Raw genomic sequence first — 15,883 nt, 5'->3', positions numbered from 1 at the left:
GCAGGCTCTAAAGTGGCATTTATGGCTGTTGTTGAATTATTCTGCCAAAACGTTCTCAGTGAAGGCAATTTCCCTTGCCTTGACTGAGGCATGTTGACAACCATTTCCTTGTTGTCCGCATTAAATGGTAAGGCAGACAGAAGCAATAAATCTGTCATCTATGGCCGAAGGAACAAAGCACAAAAGGCAGGGCAAGGCAGGGCAGAGAGGCTGTGAACATCCAGTTGGGTCATAGTGCCTAAGCACTATTATAGCAAGTGAAAAGCCCAGAGATGCAGTTTGGCTCTGACTGGGTGCACACCATTGAGCACAGTGTCCTTGCTGGAGCAATGATAGTAACTGGTGCAGCCCGAGCTGCAGCATTGAAATGTCCTGCAAGTGGATCAGTGTTAGGTCACACGTTCTTAGAATCTGGCAAATATCGGAATCCAATATCTGTGGATATGAGGAGCATATGGTCAGTGCCCACAGAGTGTGGCCTTAATAGGTGGTGTCTAGTGTCTAACAGATACAGATCCTTTGGAGCAAGCAGTAAGCTGGATTACCTAATAGCCTAATTTTTGCTCAACATCTAACTAGTACACTGATACTTAATGGAGGTGTTTTGGGCAATTAATCAGGCATTTAACAAGGAATTAGTCCCCTTAATTAGCAACTTTCCACAGAAATCTCATCCTGCCACTTGACAAAAGCATAGATGATAGTAAGAGATATTTACAACATAGCATGTCTCCGACTCAATCTCAAATCTTGCCATACCCTACATCACTCAGACCCCTAAAGCATACCAATTGTTAATCTGTTTACCTGTGACTAATAATCTCAAAACTAACAAATGGATTTCAACAAAACATGTTATGATCCAGAAATTTTAATTTATCTATCCAGTAGTATTATCAGATAGAGAAAATTGATATTTTTTTTTAAAAATGTTTTTTTTATTTTGAATGTTGTTTTGTTATATCTGGAGGTTATAGATCATCTCAGCTGTTGTTGTGGAATTTGACACAATTGCTAACGTGTGAGCAGAGTTTTTTTTAAAGAGCAGACAATTGAATGTGGATTAGTCTGAAGTCTCTGTATGGTATGGAAGCTCTTAATAAAAATATTTATTTTCTTGGCTATACAATTAGAGAATCAATTAAGTAATGAACAGCCTCAGGTAAAAGGTACAGAATCATAATATTATTCAGCTAACAAAGCATTTTGAAAATGTGCTATTGTGTGCCCTCCTTTCTTGCTTACATGATTTTAATCTAAGACGTAATATGTTGCTAAATTACTATCTGAGCTATTTTAACAAAGATGTTTTTTTAACCAGAGAAATTGAAGATTGCAACTTAGATTCATATGGCATTCTAAATTTAACAGACATTTTTGATGTTAACATTTTATAACTATCAGGAAGCTTAATAGAAGTGATACACTATTATTCTAATATGAATTGAGAAAATAAAGAAAAATAAACAATGAATGCACTTTTAGCAAGTTAATGTAAGGTTGCAAAAAAGAAAAGAATGCTTGTTAATCATACCTCCCTTGTTTATTTTTTCCAACAGTAGCAGCCACATAATAACAAAGTGAACTGATACATGGGAATAATATGTCATGGCCTGAGGGCTGATAACGCTGACCTTGGACTTGTACTTTCAGCAGATAATGCATACAAGATGCTTAGTGTTGAAAGACCAAACATTCTCAATAAAGCAGACACCAGTGAGTTTTGTTTTTTTTTAAAAAAAACTAGTCAGGTTCTACAATTAAGCAGTACAACCTTTTTGACATAAAAGACTTAGGACTTTACTGAGTCAGATATTCATTCTAACAGCATTGAAAATTACTAAAATGAAGCCCTTTACTGTTTTAACTGAACATTAGAACATTGGAAAGGAGTAAATCCTGAAGTCTGTTCTATTGAGTGAGATAACAGCTGATAATTGTAGCCCAACTCCATGTGTCGATCCTTCCAGCATTTCAATTTGGCTAAAAAAAAATGAAATAGTGTCAATTTTAAAAGTAACAACTGTTCTTCCATCAACTGCTATTTGTCAAGAGAGGTCCAAACATAGTTTCACTTTGTGTGAAGAACATTTCATAATTTGGCTACTAAAACACTAGCTTTAATCTTTTGACAATGCATCCTAGCCCAAATGTCTCAACAGTGAAATCCTCCAATCTCCCTTATCATTAGGGGTACAAACATGTATAGAGATCATAGAAAGATGTAGGAGCAACAGGGTGGGAGTAATAGGAGATTTTAATTTTCTCAACATTGACTGGGATTCACTCAGTGATTGAGGTTGAGATAGAACAGAAGTTGTAAGGAGCACCCAGGAGGGTTTTTATAGAGCAGTATGTAGATAGTCCAACTCAGGAAGGGGCCATACTGGAGCTGGTGTTGGGGAATGAGCCTAACCAAATGGTTGAAGTTTCAGTGTGGGATTACTTTGGGAATAGTGGTCACAATTCCATAAGTTTTAGGATACCCATGGCCAAAGATGAGAGCGGTCCTAAAGAAAGAGTGCTAACTTGGAGGAAGGCCAATGATCCCAAAATTCAGCAGGAGCTGGGGAATGTGGATTGGGATGGGATTGTTTGAAGGTAAATCCACATTTGATAAATGGGAGGCTTTTAAAGAGAGGTTGATTAGAGTGCAGGACAGACATGTCCATGTGAAAAATGAGGGATAGAAATGGCAAGATTAGGGAACCATGGATAACAGGTGAAATTGTGAAATTAGCTAAGAGGAAAAAGGAAGCATACATAAGGTCTAGGTGACTGTAAACAGACAAAGCTTTGGAAGAATATCAGGAAAGTAGGACCAATCTGAAACAAGGAATTAAGAGGTCTAAAAGGAGTCATGAAATATCTTTTGCAAACAGGGTTAATGAAAATCCCAAAGCCGTTTATTCATATATAAGGAGTAAGAGGGTAACTAGAGAAAGGGTTGGCCCACTCAAGGACAAAAGAGGAAAGGTATGCTTGGAGTCAGAGAAAATGGTGAGACTCTTAATGAGTACTTGGCATCAGTATTCAGCAAGGAGGGGGAAATGACGGATGTTGAGGTTAGGGATAGCTATTTGTTTACTCTCAGTCAAGTCAGCATAAGGAGGGAGGAAGTATTTGGTACTCCAAAAGGCATTAAGGTGGACAAGTTTCCAGGTCCAGATGAGATCTATCCCATGTTACTGAGGGAAGCAAGAGAGGAAACAGTTGGGACCTTAACAGGTATCCTTTCAGTATCTTTGAACACGGGTGAGGTCCCGGAGGACTGGAGAATTGCTAATGTTGTCCCCTTGTTTAAGAAGGGGAGCAGGGATACTCCAGGTAATTACAGACCTGTGAGCTGCTGGAGAAGATACTGAGGGCTCGGATCTATTTACATTTGGAAGGAAATGGGCTTATCAGTGATAGGCAACATGATTTTGTGCAGGGAAGGTTATGTCTTACCAACTTAATAGAATTCTTTGAAGGAGTGAGCAAGTTGATTGATGAGGGAAGGGTTGTAGATGTCATATACATGGACTTCAGTAAGACATTTGACAAGGTTTCCCATGGTAGGCTGATGGAGAAAGTGAAGTTGCATGGGGTCCAGGGTCTACAAGCTAGATGGATAGAGAACTGGGTGGACAGCAGGAGACTGTAATAGTGGAAGGGAGTTTCTCAAAATAGAGAACTGTGACCAGTGATGTTCCACAGGGATTCTTACTGGGACCACTATTGTTTATGATATTCATAAATGATCAAGAGGAAGGTATAGGTGGTCTGATGAGCAAGTTTACAGATGGCACCAAGATTGGTGGACTAGCAGATGTGAAGGGGTCAGAGAATGCAACAGAATACAGTATCGATAGATTGGAGAGTTGGGTGGAGAAATGGCAGATGGAATTCAATCCAGACAAATGCAAGGTGATGCATTTTGGAAGATCCAATTCAAGACTGAACTATACGGTAAATGGAAAAGCCCCAGGTAAAATTGATGTACAGAGGGATCTGGGTGTTCAGGTCCATTGTACCCTGAAGGTGGCAATGCAGGTCAGTAGAGTGGTCAAGAGGCATACAGCATGCTTTCCTTCATCGGACAGGGTATTGAGTACAAGAGTTGGCAGGTCATGTTTCAGTTGTATAAGGCTTTGGTTCAGACACATTTGGAATACTGTGTACAATTCTGCTCATCACATTACCAAAAGGATGTGGATGCTTTGGAGAGGGTGCAGAGGTGGTTCATCAGGATGTTGCCTGTTATGGAGGGTGCTAGCTATGAAGAGAAGTTGAGTAGATTAAGATTATTTTCATTAGAAAGACAAAGTTTGAGGGGTGACCTGATTGAGGTCTACTAAATCATGAGAGTTATAGACAAGGGGGGGTAGCAAGAAGCTTTTTCCCCAGATTGGGAATTCAATTACTCAGGGTTATGAGTTCAAAGTGAGAGGGGAAATGTTTAAAAGGGAGATATGCGTGGAAAGGTCTTTATGCAGAGAGTGGTGGATGCCTGGAATGCATTGCCAGTGGAGGTGGTAAAAGACACCATCATGCCCACCTCTAAGATGTATCTAGACAGATACATCAATGGGCAGGGAGCAGTGGGATACAGATCCTTGGAAAATAGGTGACAGGTTTAGATAGAGGATCTGGATCGGTGCAGGCTTGGAGGGCTGAAGGGCATGTTCCTATGCTGTAATTTTCTTTGTCATTGGCTTTCTATTCTTCCTAACATTAGGTTGTTACAATCACCACCTTGTGCTCCCAGTACGGTCTGCCTAGGGCTGTGTATAACTTGAGCATGATTCCTACAACATCATAGATGGAATGGTCTCTTATGCTTAAAATTGTTCTTTACTCCTGTACAGTTTAGAATAATCACAGCATCCCTAGAATGCAGAAACAGGCCATTCAGCCCATCAGGTCCACAACTCCCCTCCAAACAGCATCCCATCCAGACCCAGTACCCCTAACCTATCGCTTTAACCATGGCAAATTATCTAACATGTACATCATTGGAAACAACTTAGCATGACCGATCCACCTGCACTGCACATCATTGGATTGTGGGAAGAAACTGGAGCACCTGGAGGAAACCTTGATGAGCAGTCCCAAGTCATGGTTCACATAGGCAACAACATAGGTAGGAAGAGAGATGGGAATGTAAAGTTGAAATTCGGGGAGCTAGGGAGAAGCTTAGAGCTAGAACAAACAGAGCTGTTATCTCTGGTTTGTTGCCCATGCCACATGCTAGCGAGGTGAGGAATAGTGAGAGAGAGGAGTTTAACACATGGCTACAGGGATGGCGCAGGAGGGAGGGTTTTGGATTCCTGGATAATTGAAGCTCTTTCTGGGTTGGTGGGATCTCGACAAACAGGATGGTCTTCACCTGAACCAGGAGAGTACCAATATGCTTGGTGGGGGGTGAAATCTGCTAATGCTCTTCAGATGGGTTTAAACTAGTTCAGCAGGGGCATGGGAACCTTAATTATACTATGAGTATACAGGAGGTTGAGTGTAGCGAGGTCAGAAATAAGGTTTCAAAGTCACAAGAGGGCATCAGCAAGCAAGAAGTTGGTTAGAAGTGTGTCTACTTCAACGTCAGGAGCATTTGGCATAAGGTGGGTGAATTTGCAGCATGGTTTGGTACCTGGGATTTTGATGATGTTGTCATTTCAGAGACATGGATAGAGCAGGGACAGGAATGGTTGTTGCAGGTTTCAGGATTTAAATGTTTCAGTAAGAACAGAGAAGGTGGTAAAAGACAGGTGGGGGTTGATGGTGTGGCATTATTAGTCAAGGACAGTATTACAGTTGCAGAAATGATGTTCGAGGACTCATCTACTGATGCAGTATGGGTTGAGGTTACAAACTGCTGGGAGTTTTGTATAGGCCTCTGAATTGTTCTAGAGATGTAGAGGGAAGGATAGCAAAGATGATTCTCAATAGGAGCAAGAGTGACATGGTAATTGTTATGGAGAGTTTAACTTTCCAAATATTGACTGGGAATATCACAGTTGAAGTACTTTAGGTCAAACAGTTTTTCTCCAATGTGTGTAGGAAGGTTCCCTGACACAGTATGTAGACAGGCCAACAAGGGATGAGGGCCACATTGGAGTTGGTACTGGGTAATGGACCCAGCCAGGTGTTAGATTTAAAGGTAGGTGTGCACTTTGGTGATAGTGACCACAATTTGGGTATGTTTACTTTGGCAATGGAAAGGGATAGGTATCTATCACAGGGCAAGAGTTATAGCTGATGAAAGGCAATTATGATGCATTTAAGCAAGATTTAGATTAGATTAGATTCCCTACAGTGTGGAAACAGGCCCTTCGGCCTAACAAGTCCACACCAACCCTCCGAAGAGCAATCTACCCAGACCCATTCCCCTAACATTACGGGCAATTTAGCATGGTCAATTCACCTGAACTGCACATCTTTGGATTGTGGGAGGAAACTGGAGCACCCGGTGGAAACCCATGCAGACATGGGGAGAATGTGCAAACTCCACACAGACAGTTGCCTGAGGCGGATACATAAGATGGAGACGGAAACTGCAGGGGATAGGCACAACTGAAATGTGGAGCTTATTAGAGAAACAGCTACTGCAGGTGCTTGATAAGTTATGTACCTGTCAGGCAGGGAGGAAGTGGATAAGCGTGGGAGCCGTGGTTTACTAATGAAGTTGAATGTCAAGAGGGAGAAAGTGGCTTATGTTAGGATGAGACGTGAAGGCTGTTAGGGTGCTTGAGATTTACAAGTTAGCCAGGAAAGACCTAAAGAGAGAGCTAAGAAGAGTCAGGAGGGGACATGAGAAATCGCTGACGGATTGGATCAAGGAAAACTAAGGCTTTCTATAGCTAGGTCAGGAATAAAAGAATGACTAGAGCAAGATTAGTGCCAATCAAGGATAGTAGTGGGAAGTTATGCATGGAGACAGAGGAGATAGGGGAAGTGCTAAAATGAATATTTTTGTTAGTATTCACACTAGAGAAAGACAATGTTGTCAAGGAGAATACTGAGATACAGGCTACTAGACTAGATGGGATTTCTCACAAGGTGGAGGTGTTAACAATCCCAGAAAGTTTGAAAATAGATAAAGTCCATTAGGCCAGATGGGATTTATCCTAGGATTCTCTGTGAAGCCAGGGAGGAGATTGCTGAGCCTTTGTCTTTGATCTTTACATTGTCATTGTCTACAGGAATAGTGCCAGAAGACTGGAGGATAGCAGATGTTGCTTCCTTGTTCAAGAATGGGAGTAGAGACAACCTTGGTCATTATAGACCAGTGAGTCTTACTTTGGTTATGGGTAAAGTGTTGGAAAAGGTTATGAGAGCTAAGATTTATAATCATTTAGAAAAGAGTAAGTTGATTAGGGATAGTCAACATGGTTTTGTGAAGGATAGGCCATGCCTCACAAACCTTGAGTTTTTTTGAGAAGGTGAACAAACAGGTGGATGAGGATAAAGCATTTAATGTGGTGTATGTGGATTTTAGTAGGAGTTTTATAAAGTTCCCCACGGTAGGCTATTGCACAAAGTACAGAGGTACAGGATTGAAGGTGATTTGGCAGTTTGGTTCAGAAATTGGCTAGCTGAAAGATAACAGAGGGTGGTGATTGATGGGAAATGTTCATCCTAGAGTTCAGTTACTAATCGTGTACCGCAAGGATCTGTTTTGGATCCAATGCGGTTTGTCATTTTTATAAATGTCTTGAATGAGGATGTAGAAGGATGGGTTAGTAAATTTACGGATGACACTAAGGTCGCTAGAGTTGTAGATCGTGCCAAAGGATTTTGCAAGTTGCAGAGGGACATAGAAAAGCTGCAGAGCTGGGCTGAAAGATGACAAATGGAGTTTAAAAGCAGAAAAGTGTGAGGTGATTCACTTTGGAAGGAGTAACAGGAATGCAGACTACTGGGCGAATAGTAAGATTCTTGGTAGTGTAGGTGACCAGAGAGATCTTGATGTCCATGTACATAGATCCCTGCAAGTTGCCACCCAGATTGATAGTGTGTTAGCTTTTATTAGTGAAGGGATTGAGTTTTGGATGTGGAAGCATTGGAAAGGTTCAGAGAAGATTTATTAGGATGTTAGTTGGAATGGAAGGAAGGTCTTATGAGGAAAGGCTGAGGGACTTGAGGCTGTTTTTGTTGGAGAGAAGAAGGTTGAGAGGTGACTTAATAGAGATTATAAGATAATCAGAGGGTTAGATAGGATGGGCAGCCTCTTTCTCCAGATGGTGATGGCTAGCATGAAGGGACATAGCCTTAAATGGAGGGGTGATGGATATAGAGCAGGTGTAGATTTAGTCAGAGGGTAGTGAGGGTGTGGAACAGACTGCCTGCAACAGTAATAGACTCACCAACTTTAAGGACACTTAAATGATCATTGGATAGACATATAGATGAAGGTTAAATGGGCTTCAGATTGGTTTCACAACTCGGCACAACATGGTGGCCAAAGGGCCTGTATTCCATTGTAATGTTCTATGCTCTAACATGCAAACTCCACAAAGCCAGTTGACCAAGGGTGGAATTGAACCCAGGTCGTTGTTGCTGTGAGGCAGCAGTGCTAACCAATGAACCACTGTACCACTCCATTCCAGAACTGTTTCTGGAGTTTGGTCTATAAAGTACTAGAAGCATTTCTGGAATTGTCAAGCCAACCTTTGCAGTTGGATGGTGTTCTCTCTTTTTTCAGCTCCACATTCTATAACTGTGATCATGGTAGACTGCTGCAGTGCGAGGTACAGATGATCTATTGGAATTTCTTTTGTGAAGGAAATAATTTTATAATGATCATCCAGTGCAAAAGAATACAAGCTTACAGTACTGTCAATCGTTACACCTCTTTCAGCCAAAAACATTCGAACACATTAAACATAGGACTCAGTTGGCTATTTGTCTCAGAACCACAAGCCTTTTAACTATTCATTGCAATAGGCTTTATGTGGTTACACTCCAGACTGCTGCTAACTTGACCTACTCTTGGGAAATAAAGCAGGGCAGGTGACTGAGATATCAGTGGGGGAGTACTTTGGGGCCAGTGACCATAATTCTATTAGTTTGAAAATACTAATGGAAAAGGATAGAGCAGATCTAAAAGTTGAAGTTCTAAATTGGAGGAAAGCCAAATTTTGATAGTATTAGGCAAGAACTTTCAAAAGTTGATTGGGGGCAGGTGTTCGCAGGTAAAAGGATGTCTGTAAAATGGAAAGCCTTCAAAAATGAGATAACGAGGTTCCAGAGACAGTAATTTCCTGTTAGGGTGAAGAGCAAGGCTGGTAAGTGTAGGGAATGCTGAATGACTAGAGAAATCGAGGAGAAAGTGAGGACTGCAGATGCTGGAGATCAGAGCTGAAAATGTGTTGCTGGAAAAGCGCAGCAGGTCAGGCAGCACCAAGGAGCAGGAGAATCAACGTTTCGGGCAGGAGCCCTTCTTCAGGAATGAAGAAGGGCTCATGCCCGAAACGTCGATTCTCCTGCTCCTTGGATGCTGCCTGACCTGCTGCGCTTTTCCAGCAACACATTTTCAGCTAGAGAAATTGAGGTTTTGGTTAAGAAAAAAAAAGGAATCATATGTCAGGTAGAGATTGAGTGAATCCTTAGAAGAGTATAAAGACTGTAGGAGTATACTTAAGAGGGAAATCAGGACGACAAATAGGGTTAAAGAAAATCCAAAAGGAGTTAAGGACAAAAGGGCAACTAGGGAGAGAACTGGCTGCCTTGCTGATCTTGGAGGGGGAACTGCAGGAGATGGGGTAAATATTAAGCTAATATTTTGCATGTGTGTTTATTGTGGAGAAGGATATGGAAGATAAAGAACGTGGGAAAAATAGATGGTGACAGCTTGAAAAATGTTATTATAGACGAGGTGCTGGATGTCTTAAAACACATTTAAAAAAAAACGATAAATCCCCAGGACCTGGTCAGGTGCACCCTAGAACTCTGTGGGAAGCAAGGGAAGTGATTGCTAGGCCCCTTGCTGAGATATTTGTATCATCAATAGTCACAGGTGAGGTGTCAGAAGACTGGAAGTTGGCTAACATGGTACCACGATTTAAGAAAGGTGGTAAGGAAAAGCCAGGGAACTAAAATTTGGTAAGCCAGACATCGGTGGTGGGCATATTGTTGGAGGGAATCCTGAGGGACAGCATCTATATGTACTTGCAAAATGCAAGGACTGATTAGGGATAGTCAACATAGCTTTGTGCACAGGAAATCGTATCTCATGAACTTGATTGAGTTTCTTGAAGAAGTAACAGTATTGATAAGGGCAGACTGATGGACATGATCTACATGAACATTAATAAGATTTTCGACAAGGTTCCTCATGGTAGAGGGGTTGGCATGGTTAGATTTCATAGAATATAGGGAGAACTAGCCATTTGGATACAGAACTCGCTTGAAGGTAAAAGACAGAGGGTGATGGTGGAGGGTTGCTTTTCAGACTGGAGGTCTGTGACCAGTAGTGTGTCATAAGCATTGATGCTGGGTCCACTGCCAATATATCAATGATTTGTATGTGAACATAGCAGGTATGGTTAGTAAGTTTGTATATGACACCGAAGTTGGAGGTGCAGTGGACAGCAAAGGTTACCTTAGAGTACAATGGAATCTTGATCAGATGGACCATTGGGCTGAGGAGTGGCAGATGGAGTTTAATTCAGATAAAATGTAAGATGCTACATTTTGGAAAGGCAAATCAGAGCTGGACTTACATATTTAATGGTATGGTCCTGAGGAATGTTGCTGAACAAAGAGACCTTGGAGTGCAGGTTCATAGTTCCATGAAAGTGAGGTGACAGGTAGATAGGACAGTGAAGACTGTGTTTGGTATACTTTGCTTTGTTGGTCAGAGTATTGAGTATTGGAGTTAGGAAGTCATGTTGTGGCTTTAGAGGACATCGGTTAGGCCACTTTTGGAATATTAGAACATACGGTCTTGGAGGAGCTGGAGATGGGTGCACTTCCTGCAAGTGTAATCGGCAGGATTACACAAGTGCACAATTCTTCTCCCCCTATCAGAAGAACGTTGTGAAACTTTAAAGAGTTCAGAAAAAGTTTACAATGATGTTGCCAGGGTTGGAGGATTTGAGCTATAGGGAGGCTGGGGCTGTTTTCTCTGGAGTGTCGGAGGCTGAGGGGTGACCTTAGAGATTTATAAAATCATGTGGGGCAAGGATAAGTGTGTGTGTGTGGGTGGGTGGGGGGGGGGGGGGATTCCAGAATTGGAGGGCATAAGTTTAGGGCGAGAAATTTAAAAAGGGGCAACTTTTTCACGCAGAGCTTGGTGAGTGTATGGAATGAGCTGCTAGAGGAAGTGGTGGAGGCTGGTACAATTACAAAATTTTAAAGGCAGCTGGATGGGTATATACATAGGAAGGGTTGAGGCATATGGGATTACAGTGGGGATATCTGGTTGGCCTGGACGAGTTGGACTGAAGGGTCTGTTTCAGTGCTATACATCTCTATGACTCTATGGTGGGGGAATTAGTGTTTGGGTAGACTTGTGAGGTGGACCCTGAATCCACCCTAATCTGAATGGGAAATTAAAGGTGTACTAGTGATATCAATCAGACAGTCAGCACCAAGGCAGTCCAGTTGGTATTGCAACATACACTTTGAAGCTTTTACTTGGAATGGTAAAGGCGTCATTTTCTAAGCTCAGCAAGCCCTCCAGCTCTTATCGTACCTTGGAAGAATTTACAGGTTGAGGAGCAACCTGCTTGCACATTACGAATAATTCTTCCTTAGTCATCAAGTCTTTCAGTAGGATACAAATCCATAACTCTGCCTCAAGAGGCAGGAATGCTGCTCGTTTTACCAAGATCTCCATATCTCAACATTTGAGAAAAAGACTAACTCATTTAAATTGTACATGGTGGCAGATGAAAAACAACTTTCAGTTCTACTGGAAAGACCAAGATTAAAGGATAATCACAAACAATGGTTGAGATAAGAAATTACAAAAAATATAGAAAACGCAGGAAAATAATTTGCAGAGATTGCCACATTCACCAAATTTCTAGTGAAGCAGCATCCACAAGTTATTTTTCAAGAACTAGACAGTTGCCTGAAAAAAGTAACTTTAAAAGTTTTGCATGTAAGTAAATTGGATTGACTAAGTAACTCTAAGGGGGAGAAACACTGCAGACCCCATGAGATTTACTGTCCTAAAGTCTTTTTTGAAAACAAAAATACTTACATTACCTGTTATGAAACATTGGTGATCCAAAAAATCCTGGCCAATTATTCAATAGCAGCAATGTGTGGTGATACATATTATTTGAATAAAATGCTCACAAAACTCCTTTTGAAATAGCACAAAAATTAAGGCACAACCTAATAGGGACACAGTAATAGAACATGCATGAATCAGCCAATTTTACCAAACCTGTGTGTTTCACTGAACTCTGGAATACATAATCCACCAGAAATCAGTGTAATGCCTACTCTGGCAATTTGAAAATGATATCCCTATGCAAGTTCAAAGTGTTAGGGCACTTCATTTGCAATTGAAACCTTAAGTACGAATCATTTTAAGATTCCCCAATCTTGACTGAAAATGCTCCTCTGCTGCACTCAGCTGGAAGTGCTTTAATACTGCAGTTTGCTCCAGGGGCTGCTAACCCAAGAATAACTTTTATAAATTCTAAATTTATTTCACAGTAGTCCTTCGATTTTTCTTTTAAAATCACTAGGTTAAGCACAATACAAAAAGTGCAAACTAAATTAGCAACTGTATAATTTAAACACAGCTGTAAATTATTAGCACTGATTTTTTACAATTGTCTATATCTCCCAGTAACTTTTGTGAAATCATAAAACACCATGCATGGAAACATTTAGGCATTTTCCAAAGTTTATGCAGATTTCCAACATCACAATAGGAATTTAGGATAACTTGTAGAAGTTCTGAATCATTAATTTTGTGTGTGGGGTTGTCTTGTGCAGCCAATCCAATCAGTTGATAATTTGCAGAGTATAAAAAAATCTTTATAGACTCCAACTGGTTTATGATCCTAGACATCAATATTGTGGAACCTGATCAAAGTAATAGCTCATCACATGCAAGTTTCAGCATTGGCTGTCACCACCTAAAAAACTGTAGCAGAACAAAACCACCTAATATTCACCTGCTATGGTGTAACAGCATTCCTAACTCTTGACAAAAATGGCCTAGGTTTAAGATCCTCCAAATCCAGAAATGTATAACAACATTTCTGAACAGGTCAATTAGAAAATGTCCACAAGGTTGTTCTGTTATAACGCATTTTGTCAACGCAAATTCGCTATAACACAATTGACAAATTAGGGACACTGTTTCTAAAGTGCAAACTTTTAAAATGTGTGTTGGCTGGAATGCAAATACAGCACCAATACTTTAAATGCTGCTTCTAAAGAGCAATTTATCTGTAACATTGGGTTGCACAAGAATGCAGCCATTGCATTATAGAAGAACTGACTGTATTCATCCAACATTTTTTGTGGGCAGTTTGCAATGCAAGTCTGAATTTAAAAATGTGGCCAAGAAACTCAGCAGGTCTAGCCAAGTTTATTACTGCTCTCCCCACAAAGGCTGCCGGATCAGATCCTCCAGCACTGCTTTTATTTAATATCTTCATCTGCAGTATTTTGCCTTTGACCCATTGGATAGTAAGTAGGGACCAGACAATTAAGAGTTTTTGCAGGAACATTGCTGGTTCAGCAATTAATTCAAATCATACACACTTAATGCTATGGTATTATGTTACATGCTAACACAACGAATTGTTAAAAGGTCAGTTGGAGATGGATTACAAGAAATGTTCATAAGTTCACTACTGCCTTCTACATAGGCTTTCTCCTAGTTTACGAATCTCAGCTTCAGCCCAGTGTCATTCAAGATGAGCTTTGCAGAAAGTACAATAAAGATTATGGGAAAGCTGAGAAATAAGGTTGGTGTAACACTACTACAAGGGTCTTCATATTAAACAGAAAAAAATGCTGAACTCTTCTTTGAAGGCTTCTTACGTGAACATAATTCACAAGGCAGGAATTATCACTCCATTCTGCTGGAAAGGCAGCTTAAGTGGAAATATAAAGTGGCATGCTCTTACTGATGCAATCACTTTGTTACATTGTTGGTATAGTCTAAAGTCTCACAAAATTCACATCATAAGAAAATAATAAATATGAGCATGAGTAGGCTATTTGGGCTCAAATTTGTTCCATGGCTGATTTAATTGTGACTAACTTCAATTCCCTGCCCAACCCCTTAACATATAATCCCACTGTAAATCAGTAATATGTATGGCCTGCTGATTCAACAGACTTAGACTCAAAATCAAAAGAATACAATTTCTGACCTAGATCCTGTTGAAAACAATCAGTTTCGATGGGATTCCACTTTAAAAAAAAACAGAGCTTTTTTTTTCCCTTTCCCTCTTGCATTCTTCAATTTGTATGCAGGTTCACAGTAATCATACAATGCAGGGATAGCAGGATTGGCAACAGGGGAACTGGGGAAGGTAACAAACAGTTAATTGGAGTATACATTAGCATTCAGAAGGCTAATGTTAATTTTCCAATGAGGAGGGTGTTACAACAGGGGTAGAAGGGAGAAGTGGCGGTCAAGTTGGAGATGGCCAAAAGGTTTGAGTGTTAAGGAGGAAAGGTCAACAGCTTGTTTGATTCTTTAGTATATACTACACTGGAATAGATTGTCTCAAATGCTACAATGCAACATAACAGACATCTCATCAGCTCGAGATCAAAGAAATTCAGAGATGCCAGTATTGAGACTTGACGTTGTGGCTTTTTAACGATGCTTCCCAGTTGAGCTGACAGAATGATGACCGGGGTGGAGTTTGGTTAAGTGTAGATCACAATACCGATTTGTAATTGGTTGGATGCACACACTCAAAAGAGGATTATGCTGTAGTCGTCTAAGGAGGAACGCAAATATTTTCCAACTAACCCGGTCAGAGATTTATTGTACACATTACACTGGAGCAGGTGGAATTGAGCTTGGGCCCCCAGGCCAGAGATAGGGATACTATCACAAGGGTACTAAAAGTGACTGCATAGAATAGGGCTACATTTAGCAGTGGGCAGTTACGTACATGGAATTAGATGTGCTAATGTATCAGGTGATAATGCAGCCAGTCAGGTTGCAAAGCACGATTTAGCACAGGGTTCTAATCAAAGTTAAAGATCACAACACTAGGTTATAGTCCAACTGGGTTATTCAGAAGCATTAACTTTTGGAGCGTTGCTCCTTCATCAGGTGGTTGTGAAGTATAAGATCGTAAGACATTGAATTTATAGCAAAAGTTGACAGTGTGATGTAACTGAAATTAGATATTGAAAAAGACCTAGATTGCTTAAGTCTCTCATCTTTTACAATGATCATTTTGGTTTGTTCTTTCATATGTAAATCACAGAACTTTGTTAATGTTACATTCTCACATGAACTTTAACATTAGATTCCATGTTGGCCCAGATAATGCACTGAAGTTGTGAGGTGCCCTGTGGAAAGCAGAATATCCTGGACTGCTTAAGTGTTCAGACTGATTCTAATCTAAAAAAGGGATTTACAAAAGCTTACATGGATCCATGCAGTTTTTCAGCAAAATAAAATGTATTTCTGCAAGTACAAATTCACCCCACAAACTTGTGTTCACGCTGGGGGTGGGGTACGAGCGTCTATACGAGACGGTGTGTGTGACAGAGTGTAAAGAGGTACAAATCTGTAAGAGGGTGCGTGAGTGTGGGAGTGTATATGTGAGCTATGAGAACTTGCGTACGAGGGAGTCTGTAGGAGTGTGTGTCTGTGGGCGCATGTGTGTCTGTGTGCACGCATGTGTATAGTACAGTGGGGTCACCTGTAAAGCGATATGAACCCAAGGTCCCA

At 40.7% G+C, this 15,883-nt stretch overlaps 1 protein-coding gene across 7 annotated transcripts in view; it reads right to left on the bottom strand.

The window, feature by feature from the left end:
* ccm2 (CCM2 scaffold protein) overlaps window positions 1-15,883 on the bottom strand; it is a 147,773-nt gene that overhangs the window by 19,943 nt on the left and 111,947 nt on the right. For 5 of the 7 annotated variants that reach the window (XM_043682484.1, XM_043682476.1, XM_043682478.1 and 2 more), the window contains 2 exons: window positions 8,653-8,755; window positions 1,525-1,983 (listed from right to left, as the gene is read on the bottom strand). The exons of 1 other annotated variant lie outside the window; for it this stretch is intronic. In XM_043682484.1, the coding sequence (XP_043538419.1) occupies window positions 1,875-1,983; window positions 8,653-8,755 (212 nt within the window). In that variant the 3' untranslated portion in view covers window positions 1,525-1,874. Of the gene's footprint in view, window positions 1-1,524; window positions 1,984-8,652; window positions 8,756-15,883 lie in introns of those variants that run through there. One more of the 7 variants, XM_043682487.1, reaches the window with a different exon arrangement.

The sequence above is a fragment of the Chiloscyllium plagiosum genome, chromosome 3, assembly GCF_004010195.1.
Source record: "Chiloscyllium plagiosum isolate BGI_BamShark_2017 chromosome 3, ASM401019v2, whole genome shotgun sequence".
Taxonomy (NCBI): Eukaryota; Metazoa; Chordata; class Chondrichthyes; order Orectolobiformes; family Hemiscylliidae; genus Chiloscyllium; species Chiloscyllium plagiosum.
The sequence above is the reverse complement of the archived record's forward strand: the minus strand, read 5'-3'. Positions and strand labels throughout refer to the sequence as shown.